The sequence below is a fragment of the Parus major genome, chromosome 2 (genome assembly GCF_001522545.3).
Source record: "Parus major isolate Abel chromosome 2, Parus_major1.1, whole genome shotgun sequence".
In the NCBI taxonomy this organism is placed as follows: Eukaryota; Metazoa; Chordata; class Aves; order Passeriformes; family Paridae; genus Parus; species Parus major.
In genome coordinates this window covers 9,702,723-9,724,181 of record NC_031769.1, presented here as the reverse complement: position 1 = coordinate 9,724,181, position 21,459 = coordinate 9,702,723, and the positions used below count along the sequence as shown (strand labels likewise).

Here is a 21,459-nt window from a genome sequence, read left to right as displayed (position 1 = left end):
ACCAAGGTAAGCACTGTACTGAGCCATCAGGATAAAGACACCAGTGAGGAAGCCATAAATAAAGGGCAGTTTTAGGGAGGGCATTTGGTGTAGCAGGAGAGGCCAGGAAAAAGAAGACTCTGCATATGGAGTAAAGATCAAACAGCTGAGACTATCTAACCCTGTGACATCAGGCACCCAATTTTAGGGGCCTACATTTTAATTTTCTCACCTAGGGGAGTGCATTTCAGTCAGGAAGCTCCAGATGCTGAGACACACCTCACTGCTCTTAGCCCCAAGTTCTGACTGGGGGCCTGGATGAGCTACTCCTGCTAAATTCAGCCAAGAGGGGAAGTGTATGGAGGTGGGAGGACAGATATGTGTAAGGCATGGACAAACCAACCCTAATGGTCTGAATAACTAAAAAACAACCAGGGCTGTATGAGGTAAGTGGCAGGGCTGGAGAGCAGAAACTCTGGGAGAAGACAAGTGTAGGAAAAGCAGCTGCAGGCAAGAAGTAATGTTTCCATGAAGCCAGGGAGGTGAATATGGCACAGGCAGATTTCATAGAGCAGCAGGAGACAAGAACTCGAGCCAGCAACTACCCAAATTAGTAGCTGAGGAGGTACAAAAGAATTAAACTTTCCATTGCAGTCATACATGCTCATTAGCATTTCTAGGATGCCTCTCTTAAACATTTGGGTTTGGATACTTTCCTGAAATCCACAGGAGGATCTTTTTTTGCATACCTCACTCCCTCCTAACCACAAGACCTGCAAGCTGGGGTGGGGCTACACCCTCGTGTGGCTTTGCAGGGTCCCTGTGTGGCTCAGTCCCTGCTGGCTGCTGCAGGGGCAGGGATGGACTTGCACAGCCTGAAAATGCTTTCACTGCCAGGGCAGACATTGGGCATCCACTGTGGAAACCCACAGCCTATCCTGCCACTCCAGGGTGTAGGGCCACAAAAACTGAATGGGAATGTTTAAGGTCTTCTCTCACAGCTCTTTGGTTAGCAAAGAGAAAGAAGTGTGGTCTCAGCTATAATTATTATTTTTTTCTTCAGAGGAGGGAGGTATTTTTTCATCTTGGAGCAAAGCCTTTTTACAGTACAAGAGGCTTTTAACTACTGTTTTAAGCCATAATAAAATGACTGTTATAGATCACTCAGTTATGAAAACTTTCCAGCAAATCCCATGTTTTCTTAAACAAAAACTTCCTTTAAAAACTCTTGTTTCCAGTGGTACACCTAACAGGGCCATAGCCTTGCTGCCAAACTGGTATGACTGCATCTTGCTATGCCTGCATAAGCCACACGTGCTGTCATTGCACTTCACTTACAACTACCAGCACCATTTATCTCTCCAGCATGATAAAGCCAGTGCATCCACAGGAGAGACACAAAGTCAGGATGCAACCTGTCGTTTTGGGATGTGGCAAAGTCCCATTTTAATTTGGAAATGCTGAGCCACAGGAAGAATAATAATTAGGTCTGTAATGGGACAGGAAACTCCAGATGCTCCTTTCCTTCACCAAATGGTGATAGCAATAGTTGGGAGAGGTGGAAACTCCTTTTGCCCAGGGAGGTCTGGAGCAGGATCGCAACTGGGAGAAAAAGCAAATTCTGAACAAGATGCTTAAGAGAAGCCCATAAATAGGTTCTGTCTCTGCAGATGATTCTGTACAGAGAGTGTACTTTAGCCTTGGGCTATAGAGAAAGGTTCTGGAGTGGAGGTAGTACCAGGGGCAGAGTTCAACAGTCCAGGCTGTGCCAGGCTAAGGAGGCCTCTGGGTTTTAGGGTTGAGCTCCTGCTACTCTCTCGTTGCCAGGCCCCTCTTTATGACAATTGTCCTTAGCTTTCCAAGGGAGGCCCCTGCATCAGGAGAAGCCTGAGGTGGCTCAGAGCTTCTCAGAGTCTGTGGCACTTCAGGACAGATCCAGTCCCTGCACCTGCAGTGTGAGTTGCCTCCTGCACCACTTCCCAGCCCCAGAATCCCAATGCCACCCCACTGACTGGAGGGAGAGAAACTCCAGGGCTTGGGGGCTTTCCTTGCAAGTGCAGCATTGCCCCCACCCAAATTTGTCAGAGAGAGGCAGCAGGAACACTGCTGGTGGGAAGGGCTGGGCAGTGCTGGGCTCTGGCTCAGCATCCAGCGCTGCCTCCCAACAGCTCAGCCAGCATGAAGCAGCTCCTGCTGTGGAGCCACTGGCCTGGGGAGCCCAGGGTTAAAATGCTGCTGGCTCCAGTGTCAGTGGGAAAGCAGAACAAGCAATTGCATGACTGAGCTGCACATCTTGCATTTCTCTGGGGCAAAACTAAAAGGCTTTCCAGCCCTTGTGGTCTCTATGGACTTGTGAAAAGACAGGAAAAGGCTCTGTCACTCAGTCAAGTGTTGTGTCAGCCAAAGAAATTCTCTCTCCAGCACATAAGCCACGCATGGCAGAGTTTCTGGCCATGCTCCTCCATTGGGAAGGAGCATCTTGGCAGGGCTGAGCTGCAGAGCCAGCAGCAGGGGATGTCCCTGCCTGGGGTTTGGAGGCCTCATCCTGCTCTCCCCCCATCACAGCAGACCCACAGACCCCCCCAACGAGGACAGTGAGCAGGATGCCCCTCAGCTGAGGCACAGAGGGGTGGCCCACACCAAAACCCTCTTTCCTGGTGACAGGGGCTCCAAGAGTTGTTGTGTGCAAGGCACTGAGTTCCTTTTCACTTTTAATGAAGCCATTTTCCACCTTGAAGGCTCTGTTACAAGGGACAAAAGCACAACACAATTGCTGTGGCCAAGCATGGTGGGATCATGGCTCAAAACTGGCCCAGTGCAGAGCTGGCTCTTACAGCTCCCCTGGGAGGGAGAGCAGGAGAGAGGCAGAGCCAGCAAGAGGGGCCCCAAGACACCTACAGCAGCTATTTGTAAAAGCTACCTTTCCTGTTAATGAAGTAGTTAAATATGAAAGTCTTCTGGCTTTATTAATAAACAGTGTTTTGTTCTGCAGAAGTCCTTTTCCAAACACTAGTAAAGCAATTTGTGTAACCAGATTCACAGCGTCTTCTGAAGCAGAACTCAGTTTATTTTTAGATACCTCTCTAGGGTAAATCCTATTTCCATTGAAGCTTCACGCCAGCTTAGTTTTCACTCAGGGAGTTTACAGCAACTGGCCGGTGGCTTTGTAAACAAACACATCACTCTGCCTTGTAGCATGGAGTGTTCTGGCTTTCTTGGCATTTCTTCTGAATAATCTTCAATTATCAGTCCCCTTCTATGTACAAATTATCTACAAAGTAGATGCTGCACTTTATTTCAGTCTCTTCATGGCAGTTTGCCATCCCTGAAGGGATGAAACTTCCCTTCTGTACCTCATCAGTGGCTCTAGGGTCATGGGGCTGGAGAGGTCCTGGGGCAGGCATGGCCATGGGGAGCAGGAGGGACAATTCAGAGTTAATTTTCTCTTGGTTCTTTTTTTTCTGATTTTACAATTTTGAACCTCTACTAACTAGCATTTCTTTTTCAAAGAGCATTACTCAGAGTCTATCATACTTTTGAGGCTTTTGACATCTGGAAATAGGTTTTGTTAGGTTAAAATATGGGTTTGGAAGGTCCAAGATAGTTGGTTTTATTCCTTTTACATTACCTATAATCATCTCCCACTTAACCCCAACAATATTCTAGTTTTCTCACAAATGGATGGGCCTTTCTACTTGCAATTGCATTTCCTTAATAGGAAACAACACAATAAGGGCTTCTCTGGTTTAGATACCCGCCTCAATTTACTTAATGAAAGCATTTGAGAAGCAAACACACAGATCACATATGTACTCTCAGTCAGGGAGGCTAAAATTGATTGGGTGGCCTAACTACCAGTAACAAATCCCAAATATATTTCACATACTTGGTCGTTTAAGACTGTGAAAGGCAAACAAGCCATGAGCTGGGCAGCTCACTCCACCTAAAGGAAGCAGGAGGCAGAAACCACAGCTCCTCCTTATTAAAATAAAGGAATAGCCAGAGTAAAAAAAAATAAATAAAAAATTAATTAATTAATTACAAAACCAACAACAATAATGATAATAATAGGAAAAATCAACAATAAATTGTTTAAGCCTTTAAGACTGATGGTCAAGGACCACCACCTGCAGTGGCGATGCTGCAGAGAAGCCTCAATTCACCCTGAGATTCCTGATGGAAGCAAACTTGCAGAGCTGGAGCAGTGCAAGGATAACTCTGCTCCTCTGCTCTGCCAGCTGGCAGTGACAGGGCCCAGTGTGAGACAGGAATGGAGCACGGCAGGTCACAGACAATCCATGTTACATAGTGCAGAAGCTGCCTTGGCATGTCCAGAGAGCTGTTTGATCCTGGTACTGGCCCCACAGGTGTCACCTGAGCTGGCAAATGCATGTGGAGAAGGGAGTGGAGGAGCATTTTCACTGGGGATTTCTGCACTGGAGTGCTGGTGTGCAGTGTTGAGCTTGAAGAGTGACCACAGTCATCAAACGGGGAAAATGCCCTGGGAGGGGAGCTGAAGGGAGATGCTGTTTATTCTTAATCCTGCTTTTCCAGCTTGTGTGATTCACTATGCTGGCAGCTGACACCTAATTGAGTTTCATCAAGATGAAGGAATAAAATTTGGCTCGTGTAAGAACAGAACTGTTTGGATAGTAAAATAATAAAAGAGACTTTGAGGGATCCCTTGGGACTTAAAGGTCTTGCCAGGTCTTAGTTTCCATAGGGAAATTCTGAATTCCAAGACTGAAACCAACTCCCAGAGCGTCCCTACTGCAGCCCTGAAGTCCCGATGGAGCCCCAGGATGCCCCACTCTGCCTTTGGCCTGTCCCCATGTGGCTGTTTCTGCAGGATGTGCTCCACGGGCCCGCGGCCCCCTCGGACACCTCACTGGCACCAAGTGGTGGCTTCACAAGCGAGTGGGACTGCGCTGCTCAGGGCTTGGCAGGAGAAATCCCGCTGCTCTCGGGTGAACTTGGCTCCTTCAGTCTGTCCAGAGGGAATTACTTCATCAAACACACAGCAGGCACAGGCTCAGGGCTGGCGACCGGGTGAGGGAGGAGGCAATAGCGGGGCTGAGCCCCAGTCTGGCGGAGGCCGCTGCAGGATCTGCTCCAAAACCAGGACTCGATGGGTGCAACCCCCGGGGCCTGCTGGCCCTGCACGGGCTGAAAGGACTCGCTGTCGGTGCCGAGAGCCGTGTTAAATGTTAAATGTTAAATGTTCAAACCCTTCCACGGCCTGCCGGCTCCCCTGGAGGCAGGAACCAGGCTCCGGGAGTGCAGGCCCAGCTCCCGTGCACAGCCCCGGTCTCCCTTGGTGAGAGCACAACAACAACAGCCTCAGGCCTGCCCACCCCAGGACATGAGGACAACGGGCCAAAATCAACACAGTCACATTCAGTGAGGGATTTTTTTAAATACATTTATTAACCAATGTTAACACATTAAATGACTCTATATATTGCTAGTCAGAGCAGCTTACAAAATGCCAGAATGCATCATAAACTGGACAGCCACAATGAATAATTACAATGTGCATAGTGGCTAAGCTCAACACTTTAATATAGCTTTATGATTTGCAGAAAAATTAATTTTAAGTCATGGTTCCTAAAACAATCAATTGTAATTTTACCTAAAACTTATACAAAACCAGGCCACAATCTTTTTTTTTTGTTTGGTTTTTTTTTTTGTGTTTTTTTTTTTCTTTTTTTTTTTCTTTAAAACACACAGTTTTCACGCTGTAGTAACTTGGAAATGTGCAACCGTGTCAACAGAGACAAAAAAGCCAAAGTAACACGAATCTTACTTTCATGCAGCTATCAGTTAAATATTACATATTCTGGAATGATTTTACACCAAAAATATTTCCACAATACTTGCTTTCATAGGGGTGGATCGAAGTTTTGGAACTTGTAAAGTAATCGAACAAGATTGATTTTTAGTTGTGAAGTGTTTTACAGTCACAACACAGAGGCGACAAAAGTTAATTACACATTTATCAGGCAATAATGTAGCTGTGGTAATACAAGTTACCATCTACTTACTATTTTTTCCAATCAACTTACCATTTAATTTCTGCAACATATTGGGCATTATTTGGCAGTATCTAGTCAATTAACTTATATCACCACTGTAAGTAAAAAAGGTCAGGAGTTCAGTGGTAGTTCACAGAAGTCTTAGTTATATTTTTGTCTTTACAATGACCCTGACAAATCTTAGAGAAAACTTTTTAAAAAGGCTTTCCTCCTTATTCTTCAGCTTCCATCGTTCCATCATGTAATTGCTTTCAATAAATATCAAAGATCTAAATAAATATTTACAAATTATTCCTCTAACTCCTCAAAAAATAGCTGGATGATTAATGGGCAAATGACTCAGTCTAAGACCAATCTTTGAAAGAAACTAAGATGTGGAGACACTTTAAAAGAAAAGCTATTTAAGTAAGCTTTACATCTATTTAAAAAATTGTCTCTGAACATGGATGCAATTAATATATCTATATATAAAACAAACAAAAAAGAAAATAATTTTTCAACTATCGATCCATTCCTATTGGTAATGCTTCTTAATCCAGACATTCCGCAAAATACAGACTTTTTACAAATCACGGCATCTTTAATACAAGAAAATTAACATGCATTATTCTTCATTCTGAGTACAGTGATGGAGCTCATTATTAGGCAATGACCCATTACTACAAACATAACGGCTTCTGTGAAACTTAAGTGCTTTTTCTCCTTTTATTATCAGTTACAATGGACCAGGTGACACCAGATCAGAGGTGGTCAAATGACATTGAATTGGGGAGGCTGAAAGGGGGAGCAATAAAGTAATTTGTATGCCTCAAAATTCCGAGTATGAATAAAGGTAGTTGGTTTTTTTGTTTGTCTGTTGTTTTTTTTTTTTTAATTTTTTTGGCTTTTCTTATTCTTGTTATAAGCACTCATGTTAGAACAAAGATGAAATGTGCAAACTTCAAAATTTAAATATTCATTTTTCTCTAAGATCCAGCTCAGTAAAAGATTACCCCAGTTCCCTGTGATTTTAAGCTACAAGATCAAAGCTAATATTTTGTTATAAAAGTTATATATTGAAAAGAAATAATGAAAATAAAACACAGTTGGGAAATATTTAAGAAAAAATACGCAGGACTAGCACCTGCTGTGTTAACCCTGTTCCCTAAATTCAATCATGTACCCACTGGTATAACCAATAGATAATGCCTTTAAACAGTAAAATTAAGCTGAACAAAACCAGCTCAACAAGGTTAAGAAATAAATGTTACATCAAGGTAGTATGCTTTGATTTTCTGAAACAGTTCTGTACTTCTTACATTCAGAACTAGTTTTTAAATGTTCCTCTTTGTTAAACTTTCATCTTTTTTTTGTTTTTAGATCTGCTGCTTTTAAAGATTAAAATCCCTGCAAAACCTAAAAATGTCTTAAAATTTGCTGAAAATGCAATAAATCCTCTAGTTTAAAATTATTTGAAGTAACCTGCTCCCACAGATGTTCAATTAATTTTGCTGACAACATTTTGGAGGAGCATTTTTAACAGAAGACTGAAATAACTGTGCAAAATTTCTTTTACGAAAAGTGTTTAAAGGCTGGTGCAAAATGGGAAACAAATTCTAAACAATTTTGGCTTTTTTTATTTTTATTTTTTCTGAAACAAAAACCGCTCTGTCTGAGAATAGCAATCATTGGGGTGGCGCTCTAGGGGAGAAGTAACTCTTTCATCTTTTCCTGCGGCAGGTACGTTTGTGTTCGGCATGCCAGTGCTCCTGCTGACACTTGATGGAGCAGTAGGAAGTGTTCCAGCAGCAGTGGTACATGGCCTCCTCTTCACAGTTGTAGCACTGGGGAGAACAAGCGAGATGGGATTACTCCCCTGGCAGCTCACCAGCGTTCCCCCACCCCAGCACACAGCAGCACTTGCAAAGCAATGCTCCTCTCATTTATGCTCGGGGGCACCCAGGGGCACCAGGGCATTTTTCACACGTGCTGAGTGAAGCAGCAATTTCAGAAAATCCACACAATACATTCCTATTTTCCAGAGTCTGGATTATTGCTTTTCAAAAAATCATCTCTCACTTAAGAAAACTCATCTCTCAGAATGGTGGACTGACATTTTTCAGCCACACAGCACAGGAGCCATCTTTTACCCTACATTTGTGTAATAGCACCCTGATCTATGTCTTAAAAGCTACAATAAATCAACAGGCATTGCTGGTGTGAACAGGCTCTGTACAATCTTGAAAATCAATGTTTCTGAGGTTTCTTTATAAGCACAACCTGTCCAGAGGTTGCTGGGGAAGATCCTTTTGGTCTAGAAAAAGTCACAACAATAACATCCCAGGAGACAAGAACTCCTGTTTTGTTATAGCCCATCTGGGGTCAGCCTGCAAGGAGGCTGCTGTCACTGGGGTTTGCTGACTGCCAGCCAGCACTGCCACCTCCTGAAGGGAAAACCTTGTGCTCCATTAGTGCTACTAAGCAGATCAAAAAAGAGGCTTTTCCTGCAAGTCTTAGACAAACCCAAGAAGGCCTGTTGTACACAGGTTGGTGCTCTGGGCTCTTGCCTTTGTCCTGCCTGCCAGAACTGTACAAAACTCCTGAAAGAAAGATGCCGCACAGCCCGTGATTTTTGCAGAATTTTTTGGTTCTGGGGAAAGCTGCAGCAAAGATAATTTCTACCTCAGAGCACACAGAACGGCCCCAGCCCTCTGATAGCTGGAAAAGCTACTTGGGAAATATCCCTGTGGCCTCTGAGGAACTAAGAAAGGGAATTCAACATTCTGGTCAGCACTATGGGTGGCCATCAAGGAGGTACAGTACCCCTGCAGGCAATCTTCAGGTGGGTTTATGCCCCTGCATAGGAGGGAGTGCTGCAAAAGCATTCACTGTCAATTTGACAAAACTCCATGAAGTAAGGTGGCATTGCTGCTAAGTTACCATTTATACTTCTGTATCCAGGAGAGCCAGCTTCTAACAACCTCAAAATTGTCTTCCTGAATTTGGTCTGCTAAAAATCAGCAAGCATCTTTAGGAATCCAGTCTGAAATGCTTATTGCATGATGGGGAACAGGGGGAGGGATATCACACAGTCTGTGCAGGCTGCTATCAAACCACAGAGTAACACAAAATTTACTTTTTATGTCCTGTCTAGCTACAGCTTTGCTAATAAAACAGGGAATTACAAAGAAAACAGATGCAACTGCCTCAAAAGAAAAGCTACAACAACCCACACTACTGAAAGACAGATCCAAGAAAGACAGCATTTACATTGGCTAAACTGATAACCATTAATTTACATCAGCAATAAAGGGACTGCCCTAGCTGTGTGAGAAGGGAACCTCTCCATTTTCCTTCCATAATTTAGCTCCTGGGAAGTTTATTTGTAAAAATGTCTGCAAACAAGTGTTCTCTCGAGAGCTGTTTTCCTGGTTTTTCATGTTGCTGGCTGCTCACAAGCCTGTGGGAGCCATTAGGATCATCTGCTGGAAAGGTGCAGGAACAGCTGTGTCCCTCCATTATGTACAGCATGGGTCTCAGCCCAGAGACCAAATTCACATCTGCTGGCTTGGAGACATCAAAAAATGCTATGACAGGAGAGGACAACTGATCTGTGGGTCCTGCACTTCCCTTTACATATGCTGGCCATAAGTGTGGGATGTAAATCTCCACTTACAAAGGGAAAATAGTGTCATCTGTGCTGGTACCAGCACATGTGGCACTGGAGGCAAAATGCCAGCTGGCCTCAGGCCTTCTCTTTTCTTTGTATTTTCCTCTTTCTAAATGTTATCAATCACTTGGGGTTTTGTTTCAGACAGGACACATCACAGACAATGCTCATTCACTTAAAGACCACCTGTTGCAAGTTAAAATAAATATATGTGTAAATAAATTTGAAAGAAAAAAAAGTTAAAAGCCTATGGAAATGACCTATGCATGGACTTAAATAAGGCTTATATACCAATAAAAGAACGTGGAGAAACTAAAACAGAAACATTGTCAAGACCAGCACTCCAGCCTGTACCCTGGAGGCCACCAAGCTGCATAATCTCATTACTGTTATTCCTGCCTTTACATTTCTTCCTTTGTTTGCTATTTACTTGAGGTATCTGTATTAAACCCAAATTTTATGAAGATATAAAAATGAAATTGGGCTAAGCCAAGGCAATTATGACCAGCTAGAGAAAGAGTAACTGTTATTCTTTAACTATGCATTAGTCTTCTGAGGGCTAGAAGTACATCTCATGTTCCAGTACACCACCAGAAAAATGATCCCTTCATCCCAACTGGACTATTTTTTTAGGTATGAGAAAAAGACAAATACAGTGTGAATAATAGCAGCTGTATTCCCAATCCTAGACATCAGCATTACACAAAACTAGAGGTCTCTGCTCCTAATTAAAAAGCAAAGCCCCCAAAACTCATTTAGTATGTGTGTTAATTACATGAGATTTTGGTAAGGAGGTATCATTATAATAGCAGCATACAAGTGCAGTACTACACACCAGGGACTGTCATTAGTACCACTGAAGGAATAATCACTGGGGAGTTGTGTAATTGGACCAAGTCCAGCTGCCTGGGGCTGTGTGTTGGCAGGCAGATCCATCAGCTTGAATGCAGAGGTGTTTATCCTGACCCTCCCTCTCCTGCCACATGCAAACCAGCTGTCTGCATGATGCCTTCATTTAGGCTGGTGATTGACAGATAGTTCGAGGCCACAGAAACAGGCAAGATTGTCAAATACTTTTTCTATCTTTTGATTGTTTTGCTCAGTAGAGAAGTTTTATGTCCTCATTAATAAATTCAGTGATGTGGTACCAGGGCATTTTCTGATTAGTCTGAAGGATACAATAAAGGCACATTGGAGCAGATAAAAGTAACTCCAGTCAGTCTCTTTCAAAAATTCTGCCTTCAAAACCACCAAAAAGCAGGCAGAGCTAAGAGTCCAGCCTCACAACCAAGTTATTGTGCCTGAGTTACTGCATGTCAGCTGAATGGTGACAATGGTTCACACGTGTGTCTTCACTCATGACAGAGCAGAGGTAATTTGACATATTCTATAGTGGGCAAAGGCAATTCCATTTCCCTCTCCAGTGCCACAGGTGAGCACATGCACACAGGCACCAGCAGCTGGTGGCACATTGAACACAGTAACCCCATCAAGTCAGTCACAAGCAACTTCTCTGGTCTGCAGAGACAGGTAGACAGGAAGGAATTCTCTTATTGACAGAGACCCAAGCACTGCACCACGTAACCGACAGTAAAACCTCTGTGAGGAACAGAAATAAAGACTCTACAGGAGCTCTGGCATTTGAAGTAATTCTTCTCTTTCCAAAAACCAAACTCATAACTGTGATATTCAGCTACTGACTGTCTCGCCTGAATACTTTTTCCGCTCTTCTCCAGAGCAGAGTTTTCCCTGCAGGGACCATCATTTCATGTAAGCACAGGGACTAATGAGGCTGAGCAGCAGCAAAACAGCCCTTTATAGCAAAGGGGGCTGCAGGGAGGTAGCAAGACTGACTGTCCCTTAGCTCATGCTGTCTCCTGGAGGCTCCTGCTCCTTTCCAGCCCCACCAGTGCTGCAATCCTGTGCCCACCCCTCTGTGTGTTACAGACAACTGTCACAGTGCTGTGTGACTTCTTGAACAATGGCTTTCACACCCATGTTCTGTGAAAATCAGCAAAGAGAAAGAGGAGTTTGTGCATGTGCCAGATCCCAGCTCCTGAGGGGAGCAATTTACACCTGCACTCTGCCCCTGGCAAGCAGCACAGTTTATGGTACTTGCAGTGTTTGGCTAGGTGCTGCACAGCCATGTGGGAGAACACACTTCAGCCTGAGAAAGCATGAGCCACAATCCAAATAAAACCAGGGAAAAGTTGGTGGCATGTAACAGAACAGTAAGTTAGATTTCTATTTTTGTGTTTCTAAAGGGCTCACCAACATGTTTTTCATAGGTGATGCTGGAAATTTGCACTTAAGGACCAAACAAGAGAGGAATGCATTTCCAAATGGCATGTCTTAAATATAAAGGAATATAAAAGAGCTGTAGAAAAAGCAAGGAGAGGAAAAGGCCAAAAGGATATCACTAATAGCCTTATTAGCAGGGGAATCCAAATTGATGCAGCCAGATATTGTACCCTCTGAGGTCTCAAGATCAAAGGAGTGTGAACATAATGCAAAGCATATCTTACACAGAGTAAAACTGCATTTGGAAAAAAAATATTTTTGATACTAAGATCTGACTGGACTTGAGAAGATATTGCTGTTAGCACTAACAAATTAAGATGGAAAGTAATCAAAACACCAAGTTGAAATTTGGAGAAGATTTGAAACAGTAATATGAAGGAGAAAGCCTTAATGCTGAAAGACCAGTGAAAGACCAGTGCAGTTAAAAGCAAGGAAGAAATCCCCTTCAACTGGCCTGCAGATGCATTATACATTTCCACTTAGTCTCTTGTGATCAGTTTTTGACACTTACCCACTGCTTCTTCTTGGTCTGGGAAATCAGTTGCTTGTGCTGACCTGCTAGTTTCTTAATTTCTTCTAAAAATTCTTCTTTGCACTTCTCCTTTACCTGCTTACATTTTCTGTCCATCTCTCCTTGTGCATTGGCCACAGCTTTATTTACAGCCTGCCTTTTCTCTTCTTCCATCTCTGTACGCAGCTGCCAAAGACAGTCAGCAAAACAAGTCAAGGGACAGCTACTGCAGTTAGAAGTGTCATATTTAAGCCTCTACTCTTTAAACCTCTATTAGTGGTGCAGGTAGAGGTCACCTAACTAGAGATTTCTACTATTTAGGAAATAAAAATTACTCAATTAGAGATTTAACAAAAATTTAAATCAGAATTAATCAAAATAAAAATGTCACTTTATTTCTACTCTGTTAAGCACCTACAACAACAGCTACATAAATTCTATAAATATTTGCTCAATTATCAGTTTATAAATTTATTAATTTCTCTTAAAAAGATTTTGTTTTTTCCAGATCTACAACTGCATATAAATCTACAATAAGTGCAAAATGGAAAATAAGAAATAGAGTATTGAGTTCATTAAGAGATACCTTTTAGTATTCATTGTCAGTGAGGTTCCTTTGCCCTTACTCAGGTATCTACACATTCAGTGTCTTAATCCTAGAAGATTAACACTTGAACTCCCTAGGCTCATTTCACAGTCCTTCATCCAGAAGAAAATTCATCTTATTTGTCTTATCTTAAGGCAGGTACTTAAGAGAGGTCAGACAAATCATCCTCCAAATTGCCCTGCTCTCTCCAGCCAAAGGTGACCAGGTCAAGCTTAGACATTGAATTTTAAACAGGTTAATATTAGATAAGAAAATTCAAACAAATTTCAGTGACCCTATTTGATCTTTAGGTCAGAAGATGGAGAAAAGAAGAATTATTTATGACTAACAGTTGAACAATGACATTGTTTAGAATCACATTTAACAATGGAGAGAAAGGCTTTGGAAACAGATACTCATGAGTGAACAATTAGTTTCAGTTTTGGATCACAAACTGATTTCACTGGACAAGAATCAAAAAAGCCAAGAGTTTTCTGTTTAAAGTAGGTTTGTTGGTATAGAAATGGTCTAAAAAAGCCATAATGGAGACTATTTTTATGTGGTCTCTTTGGAAAAGGCTTTTTATTCATTTTGGTAAGTGGTTGTTACAAAAATAGAAAGAATGTGAAAAAAATCCCTTAAACTGCCTCTCCTCAACCCAGTGTAGGTGGTGTTCAACAAGTGTTACCTTTTCCACTGCCTCTCGCACAACTCTCTCAGTTTCTCTTTTGTGATCAGCTTTCATCCTGTCCTTGAAATCGTTAAAGATTTTGGTGTATTTGTCATGGCACATGTTCTGACACACTCCATCGTTACTGGTCTGGGTGCTCCGATGCAGCATTTTTGGAGAAGAGGCACTTAACTTCTTGGTCTGAGTTGAGACTGAAACTTTTTCAATGGGCTGAGGCATTGTGGGAATTTCCTGGCTTGAACTTACTGCTTCAGTTTCAGGTTCTGGCTCCTGCAGAGAAAGAACAAACTTATCAATCAGATATCAAAATAGAACAAGTCAACCTGTTAACTTTTCAGTTCCCCCAAAGAAAAAATGTTACTTGCCTAATATCAGTATAGTTAATGTGAAAGGTGTCTGTTGAAGACCTGTACTTCTAATGGGATGTGGGATCCCAGTGGAAACCAGCTTGGGAGTGGGCTGGCTCTTGGGTCAGTCTTTTCTGACTTCAGCCAGCCTCACCTCCCCAAAAGTATGAAAAACCTCAGAGGCTGTGCTGACTCCTTGGGATTGCTAGAGGTTTACTAGAGATATTTTTCCCCCCACAATATTCTGCCTAAAGAGACTACAGCTGAATGGCCAAGGCTCCTAAATTGTTTTGGCAAACTCTGGGCTTACTCTGACCCAACAGGCTGCAGCGGAGTTTGTGATATTCCACTGATTCCATTGAACTGCTGCAAAGATTGATTGGTACTTCAAAGGTCCTTTGAAGATGAAAGGCTAATGAGAGTCTACATCTTGATTCCAATAATATAGAACTAGACTTGGATGACCACAGAAGCTCTGTATAATTACACAATTATCAAGAAAGAAGTCACTGTTACTGTAGTGTACTGTGCTGAATCTAGCTGCCTGTGTTATTACAGTGTAATACCAATTGCTCCTGCTCTTTACAACAGATCGAAGTTATACTCCTGGAAATGCTTACTGCTATTTCAAGTGTCTGAAGACACAAAAGATTTTTATTTTTATTTAAAGGTAGATGTTTTAATGCTCATTTAGCAGTGTACAGACAAAGCCTTGCTCAGGACTGGACTTTGTGCCTGCGTGTGTGATGAGGCATTTGCTCGCACAATTCAAAAGGCTGACTGTGTATTTATTCCCTTTTGCAATCAATTACTCCCTAAGAGGTCACTGTGATTGACTTCTGGATCGCTGATCAGAGCTAAGAAGGCATGTTAAGACATAAATATATGAAGCAAATTACAGTATTTGCTTGACAGAAAACACAGTAAGAATGGCAAGACATCCTCCTGTAATCTCCCTATCTTGCATTCAAACACAGTTTGTGCCCCGGGGAGCACAGACTGTGTCACTGCCTCCATCCATGACGCTGCCTCCCGCAGGATCAGGGACAATGGGGAGGCAGCTGCCCAGGAATTAGGAGTGGCCATGTCCCTGTTCCAGCCACAACAGAGAGCTCTGCTGCAACAGTACCTGCTCCCTCCTCTGCAGCGGCATCCCGAGTCCTCTTGCAAGGAACGGGCATATGCGCACATTTTTCTCAGCGTTCCTCGGGCAGCTGGAACAAGGCCAGGAAAAAGTCCTTGGCGGTTCGGGAACAGATTTACGGCTCTCTCTGTAAGAGCCCCCTTGTGTACACGCGCAATAACGCAGCCCTTGCCTCCCTGATCCTGCAAGCGGGATACGCAGGGAAGCCCCGCAGACAAAGTGGATATGGTTAATAGTCTCGATAGCACTTCCTAATTTCCACCGTTTATGGACTTACTGATATCCTGAATCTGTTATTAAAAAAGAAATGTTTTAAGCTGACTTGCTTTATTCGTGACACAGATATGCCCATGATGACACACGTTACTTGCACGTGGGAGGCACAATTACATTTGTTAGCAAGGAGTACCAAGCTGTGGGGCTGGAAATTCCAAGACTAATACTGTACCATCACTAAAAGGTAACTAAAATTGAAGGTATGCCTATTAAAATTTCAGACCTTTTGTACTTTGCTATCTCTACAAATACAGTAATTGAGGTTACTCACTTCTTTCTTGAGTTCCATACTCTGGTTACGTCGTCCTTTCTTTGCTCTTGGTTCCTGAGTAACCTTCAGCTGTGAACATTAAGAAAAGCATATTGAATCAACCCAAACCAAATTCATGTAAGTGGATTTCATTGTAATGTAACTGATGTGCCTTTCATTTGTGATTATTTGCAATTATTTAGGGTATCAAATAGAAACGTTAATTAAATGTTCTTAAGTGAGAACTGCACACAATAAACTTTCTACATTATCACTGATGACTATGACTGCATGAAGGAACAAAATTAATGAAGAAGTTCTGCCATTCAATATGCACTTGCTAAAATACTCTTAACCATTCCTTTCTTCATTGCACACACAAGTTCATACACTTGTTTTCTGAGATATTCTGGTATCGGTGACCTATACTTAAAAATCAGATATTGTTGGATGCTAGAAAACAGCAGTGATTATAAAGAGAATGTAAGTATGTTAATATGGGAAAATCATCTAGACTGGATTATAACTAGAGGGCTATGGAACTTTATGCTCTAGAATAAAAGTCAATCTCACAGTAGAAACATGGATGAGATCTAAGTGAGTGGTAATTATCTTGTAGAGAAGTTCTTAAGCCTGCTTTTGAAGCACTCAAGTACTAGCTAGTGTTAGTAAGAGGATATTGCAGACCACAGCAGAACAGTGAGTTTGATGGCTACTCCTGTGTTCCTGTATCTGGGAAACCAGTAAAACAGGTATAAGCATTAGCCAAGTCAAGGATGAATAGTTGGCATTGAAGACTAAATATACAAATGGACACTTCAGACCCTGTGACTGACATTCCAGAAAAAAATTAAAAAATACCACTTATCTTTTACTTGTGACCATTTTCCTTTTTTACCACAGGCTGTTGTATGACTGCACACAAGACTTTAAATAAAGGGCTGGCTAAGCAAACCAGGCTAAAAAGCCCTAAAACCACTTTGATAAGGAACAACTTCCCACCACAATATAGAGTTTTATAAACTTTTAAATTTTTAGTTCCAAATTGGATGATAGACCTGTTTGACAAAAGGAAAAAGGAAGAGGATCAAAATATTCCTGTTTTTTGAATACAGACTTGGAGAAAGGATAGTGGTTTTAAATGAGGAAAGATGTTGCCAGAGAAAGGGCTGCCAAAAATACAGAGAAGCATCCTGCAAACTATGAAAATCTTAGTGCCAAGTCACTAGTAGTTAATATATTAACACCCTCTTGGTCAATGAATGATTTGTAAAGATCAGCTATGATACAGGAATTTCCATGTGGAAATGCAGAGTTTTGGATCTTGGCCATTTGTGCTCTTTGTTAAAACAATGTCATTTTTATTGTTTAGCAAAATTATTTTTAATGACTAATCAGTTCCTGGTCACATGGTCCTCAAGTGCAACATTTGCACTTTAGTTGGACCTGCTGAAAATGTCATGGATGGTGTTACTTGTGGATCTGAAGGCAGAATAGAGCTCAAAGTGAACATACTCCAGCTGTGAAAAGGCTGAGCAGCTACAGGGCTGTCCCTTGATAGGGCTCCAAGAAGACAGTGTTGCAGTCCATCTGATATCTGTGACATTTGACTTGAACATTCCTATTTAACTTTAGAAATCTTAATCTGTCTCATCAAGGTGCTGTACGTGACAAACGCTTTGAAACTTCACAAAGGTCATCCAAGAAACAGAGAAAAGAAGAAAATCTATATTCTTGCTATCATTACTGAGCTACAAAACATAGGGAGAATAAGTCTTTGAACCCTCTTGTCATCACAAACCTGCAGACAGAGCACAAGGCTAATTTAATAGCACATTAATCAAAAAGACATTGTCTTTGTACTCTTTAATGAATTGCTAATATTGTAGCAGCACTCACTTGCTCATTGCTAGTGGAAGAGATACTCGACTCTGCCTCCTCCTCCCCTTTGTCCTCATTCTTTGATTTCCAGAATCTCCCCTCACGAAGAAAACGCTGGTGCAGTTCCAGTTCATCACAGGCCTTCTTCCATCCCATACTGCGTTTCACGTGCAGCCGGTGGATGTTAACTGTGATGTCTTGAATGTTTTCAGAGGGGATCCAGGCCCTTTAGAATACACAGCACAGACAGGTTCAGAAACATTAAATACAGGTGAAGGATCTCGACCTGAGAAACTGACTTCAAAAGCAGTTTTTCACAATGGCCTATCACTGACAATTCCTTTATACTTTGATTTTTTTTTTTAAACTCAACACATTTGAAATAAAAGAATGGACTGCATGCTGTTAGACATTTTTGTTTCTATAAATACTTGTTAGCTGTTGGTGCTATGACTAAAAGTCTCTTTCATTTTTGATGAGCCACAAACCTTCCCCAGCACTATCTCTTACCTGCTCTCTCACTAAATGCCCTGACTCAGACACAGAAACATTTTTTCACTGGAGGTTCATATGCTAATCCAGTTTAGCTCTCGAACTCTTTCCTAAAACTGTCAAGGATGTACCAACTCATCACCTTGAATAGAGACATTTTGTGTTCTGGGCTCCTGTCTATCAGGACTGAACTTCCATGGGGATTGTCACACTTCTTTGGACTGAATTCATGGTTCCAAAGTTACTTTGTCCTCTCAAATATATTCAGAGAATCCTCAGAGAGTCAGATGGGCAGGTCTTGACATTTTGAAAGGTTATACCAAGCACTAGGCAACATTGGACATTGAAAATATAGAGTCACTGCCATGCACATCTGCCTAACAGATTAAATACTCAACAAATGACATGTTTGTGAAAAGATTCTTCATTCTTGCAATATAAATTAAATTTGAGTAGAGACAAAGAAACAATGCCAATTTACAACAACAAGGAGTTTGGCCCCTTATCCAAGTCCAGCACAGTAACTAAGAAACGGCTCTCTAGTTAAACATCCTTTGCCTTCTGTATCAGCACACATTTAAGAAGTTGCAAGCACCTCATCCCACAGGTACCAGGTTACTTTATTAAGTAATTTTAAACTGTGTGAACTTAAAGCCAAAGATAGCTTATGAAATAAACAGTATTCCTAAACAGATTCAAGGTAAAAAAAATGTTCTGTGACTGAGGCCCCAGTAAAGATCCTTTACTTACTTTATGACTATTAGAAAGTTTTGGAAGTTCATATAAGAAGTGAAAAGATGCTATATACTATGCAAGTTACATGAAAGCAATTTAAATAAACAGTCTCCTAAAACACTGCTACTGAATTGTCTAGGCCCTTTTGGGATGCACCAAAATACACCATCTCCTGAGAACCCTGAATCACTTTAGAAATGTCTCCTCTCCTCACATTACAGCCATATAAATAAAACAGTAAAAAAATCCAAACAAGTACATCCACTGTCACACTGCTGCAAACCTCCCCAAATGCTGAACAACCAGCTGGAGAGAAAACCAAAAGCTGATCTCTAAGAGTCAAGTTTCCAATGTAAAGAGGGATTCCCTGAAATTGCAAACTGGCTCCCAGCAGGAGGCCTGTCAATGTTCTAGCAGTGAGACACAAACATTTGTGATATATATCATGGTACTAAACCACAAAATTGTAGTGCCTCGGCTCAAATGAGAAATTGCCTGCAGTCAATACTGCTGGTAGAAGGAGTACATTTCTGTCCAATTTTCACCCTGGCCTGGATTAGCAGACTGCTACACATTTGAAGAAACAGCTGAAGTTCACTTATTGTCTTTAATTAAAATGGCATTAAGGAACTCCCTTCTGGCAACTGTGGAAAGAGAATCTCTGAGCCACTGAATCTGGACACTAAAGATGTGTTAGACTGAACTTTAAATTTTCTGGAACAATTGTGGCAAAGTATTCAGTATTTCTAAAGTTGGCAGCAAGCTGAGCCAGGATTTAAAACATGACAGATGAGATAAATTCTTTTAATCTTGTTTGTAAAAAGCAGCACATGGAACTAATAAATTACCTTTGGTGGTGATGGCCAAAAAAGCGAACATCAACTTGATTGTCCTCTTTCTGCATGACTTTGGCTGGCCAAAACCCAAAGCCTTTCATTTTGGCCCAAACCAACTCGTGATTAGGTATCTGGAAAAAACAAAAAAGTTGCATTTATTAGTGGATATGAAATGTAATATTGCTATCTCCCACAAATATTCTGCTGGAATACTACACTAGTGCCTTAAGAGTATGGTTGCTGTTTGTGTCTAGTGCTATTTTCATTTTTATCTTCTTAGAATACATTTCCTTGTTAGACAGATTGCTTGGATCAATGTAAAAAAAAAGCCCAAAACTACAAAGTCTGAAAGGGGTATAACTGCCTATTGAAAGCAGATATCTTAGGCAGCCTAAAAATTAACTTGTCTTTCTAGCTTCATTTAGGAGCAAAGTTTTAGTTCTGTAAGCTCCTTATTTTTTTGTGAAACTGTTGTAACTGGTGGATATCCAAGTTTTATAACATATATTGTTACAGCTTTGAACTTCAATCAATACTTCACTTGTATAAAAACATCCAGGCTTACAGAGTATTAACCATGCTTTTGAAACAGGCCCTCTGAAATGGAATATTCAATGCATTAATGACACCAAAACTGCAGGCTTTCATACAGAAAAGCAAACAAATAAACATCTGTGTCAGCAACATACACAAGGATAGCAGAACCAATTGTCAGGTCGCGCATTTGACAAATAGAAACAGTTCTTGCAAAGCTGCAGTTCATCCAGCTGAAAAACAAAAAAAAGGTAAATAAGCAAAAAACATCCTATTTATGTGATTTCAGTAGCATCCCTCTCCCTTAAGTAGTAAAATTTTTCAGCCCCAATTTGGTGGAGTTACTTCTGTTCATGCAAACTAAAGGTGTGAAACTGAGGTGGGCTGTGAGAGGCTGGAAGACAACCTGAAGAAACATGATTCATGTTTCAGAAAACCCAGGCAGAGGGAGAAGACTAAATCACATATTAATGATCTATTATAGATGAAATGCAAAGAATAGTTCTTAAAATTCATCAAATATTTAAAGTACATTGTGAAAGAAGTAATTCAACTGTACAAAAGGAGAAAGTGTGCCAGCTCCTCAGCTGTACTTTTTGGTCTCCTCTGAATGCAGAGAAACATTTTGATGACAATTACAGAATTTAGTAGGAATCTCAACCTCAGATTCAATTTATATTAGTAAGTACAATTATTTCTAGTCTAAAACTATATTAATTGATAGTTTCAAAACTAAAATTTGAATATCAGTGTTTTTAAAATTATAATCTAGTTGCAAAAAAACCCCAAAACCCCAACAAAACCCCAAAAACAAAACCATAACCAACCAACAAACCAACAACAAAAACCTAAAGAAAAAGAAAAAGGAATTCTGAATCAGCTGCTAGACTGTCTGGAGGAAATTTATAACTCAATTTCACACCCTTTTTATTTTGTAATACAAAGAAAAAATTCTTAGATTTGGAAATGAAAATCAAGTATCTTGACTACATCTTGGTTACTTGGTAGTGCTTACTTCATGGCAGGTGTCTTTGTAGAGCATCCTTGCTATATCAGCTTGTTCACTGTCCGCTGTCAATTAAAAATAGATGGTATAAACAATCACAGTATGATCACAGTGCTCGCAAAGATTTGCAGCTGTCATTGCTGTGACTTTCATGTTATAATTGTTGTGCTTAAGAAGACAATACGTAATTTGATCACTTGGACAGC

The 21,459-nt window shown here is 41.2% G+C and overlaps 1 protein-coding gene across 9 annotated transcripts in view; it reads right to left on the bottom strand.

Moving 5' to 3' along the window:
• Nucleotides 1–5,385: 5,385 nt before the first annotated feature.
• ZMYND11 (zinc finger MYND-type containing 11) overlaps nt 5,386–21,459 on the bottom strand; it is a 105,267-nt gene continuing 89,193 nt past the window's right edge. For 8 of the 9 annotated variants that reach the window (XM_015617932.3, XM_015617937.3, XM_015617936.3 and 5 more), the window contains 8 exons: nt 21,263–21,318; nt 20,403–20,480; nt 19,726–19,844; nt 17,669–17,876; nt 15,791–15,859; nt 13,750–14,022; nt 12,476–12,661; nt 5,386–7,837 (listed from right to left, as the gene is read on the bottom strand). In XM_015617932.3, coding sequence (XP_015473418.1) covers nt 7,715–7,837; nt 12,476–12,661; nt 13,750–14,022; nt 15,791–15,859; nt 17,669–17,876; nt 19,726–19,844; nt 20,403–20,480; nt 21,263–21,318 — 1,112 coding nt within the window. In that variant the 3' untranslated portion in view covers nt 5,386–7,714. The remainder of the gene's footprint in view (nt 7,838–12,475; nt 12,662–13,749; nt 14,023–15,790; nt 15,860–17,668; nt 17,877–19,725; nt 19,845–20,402; nt 20,481–21,262; nt 21,319–21,459) is intronic. The other variant, XM_015617934.3, reaches the window with a different exon arrangement.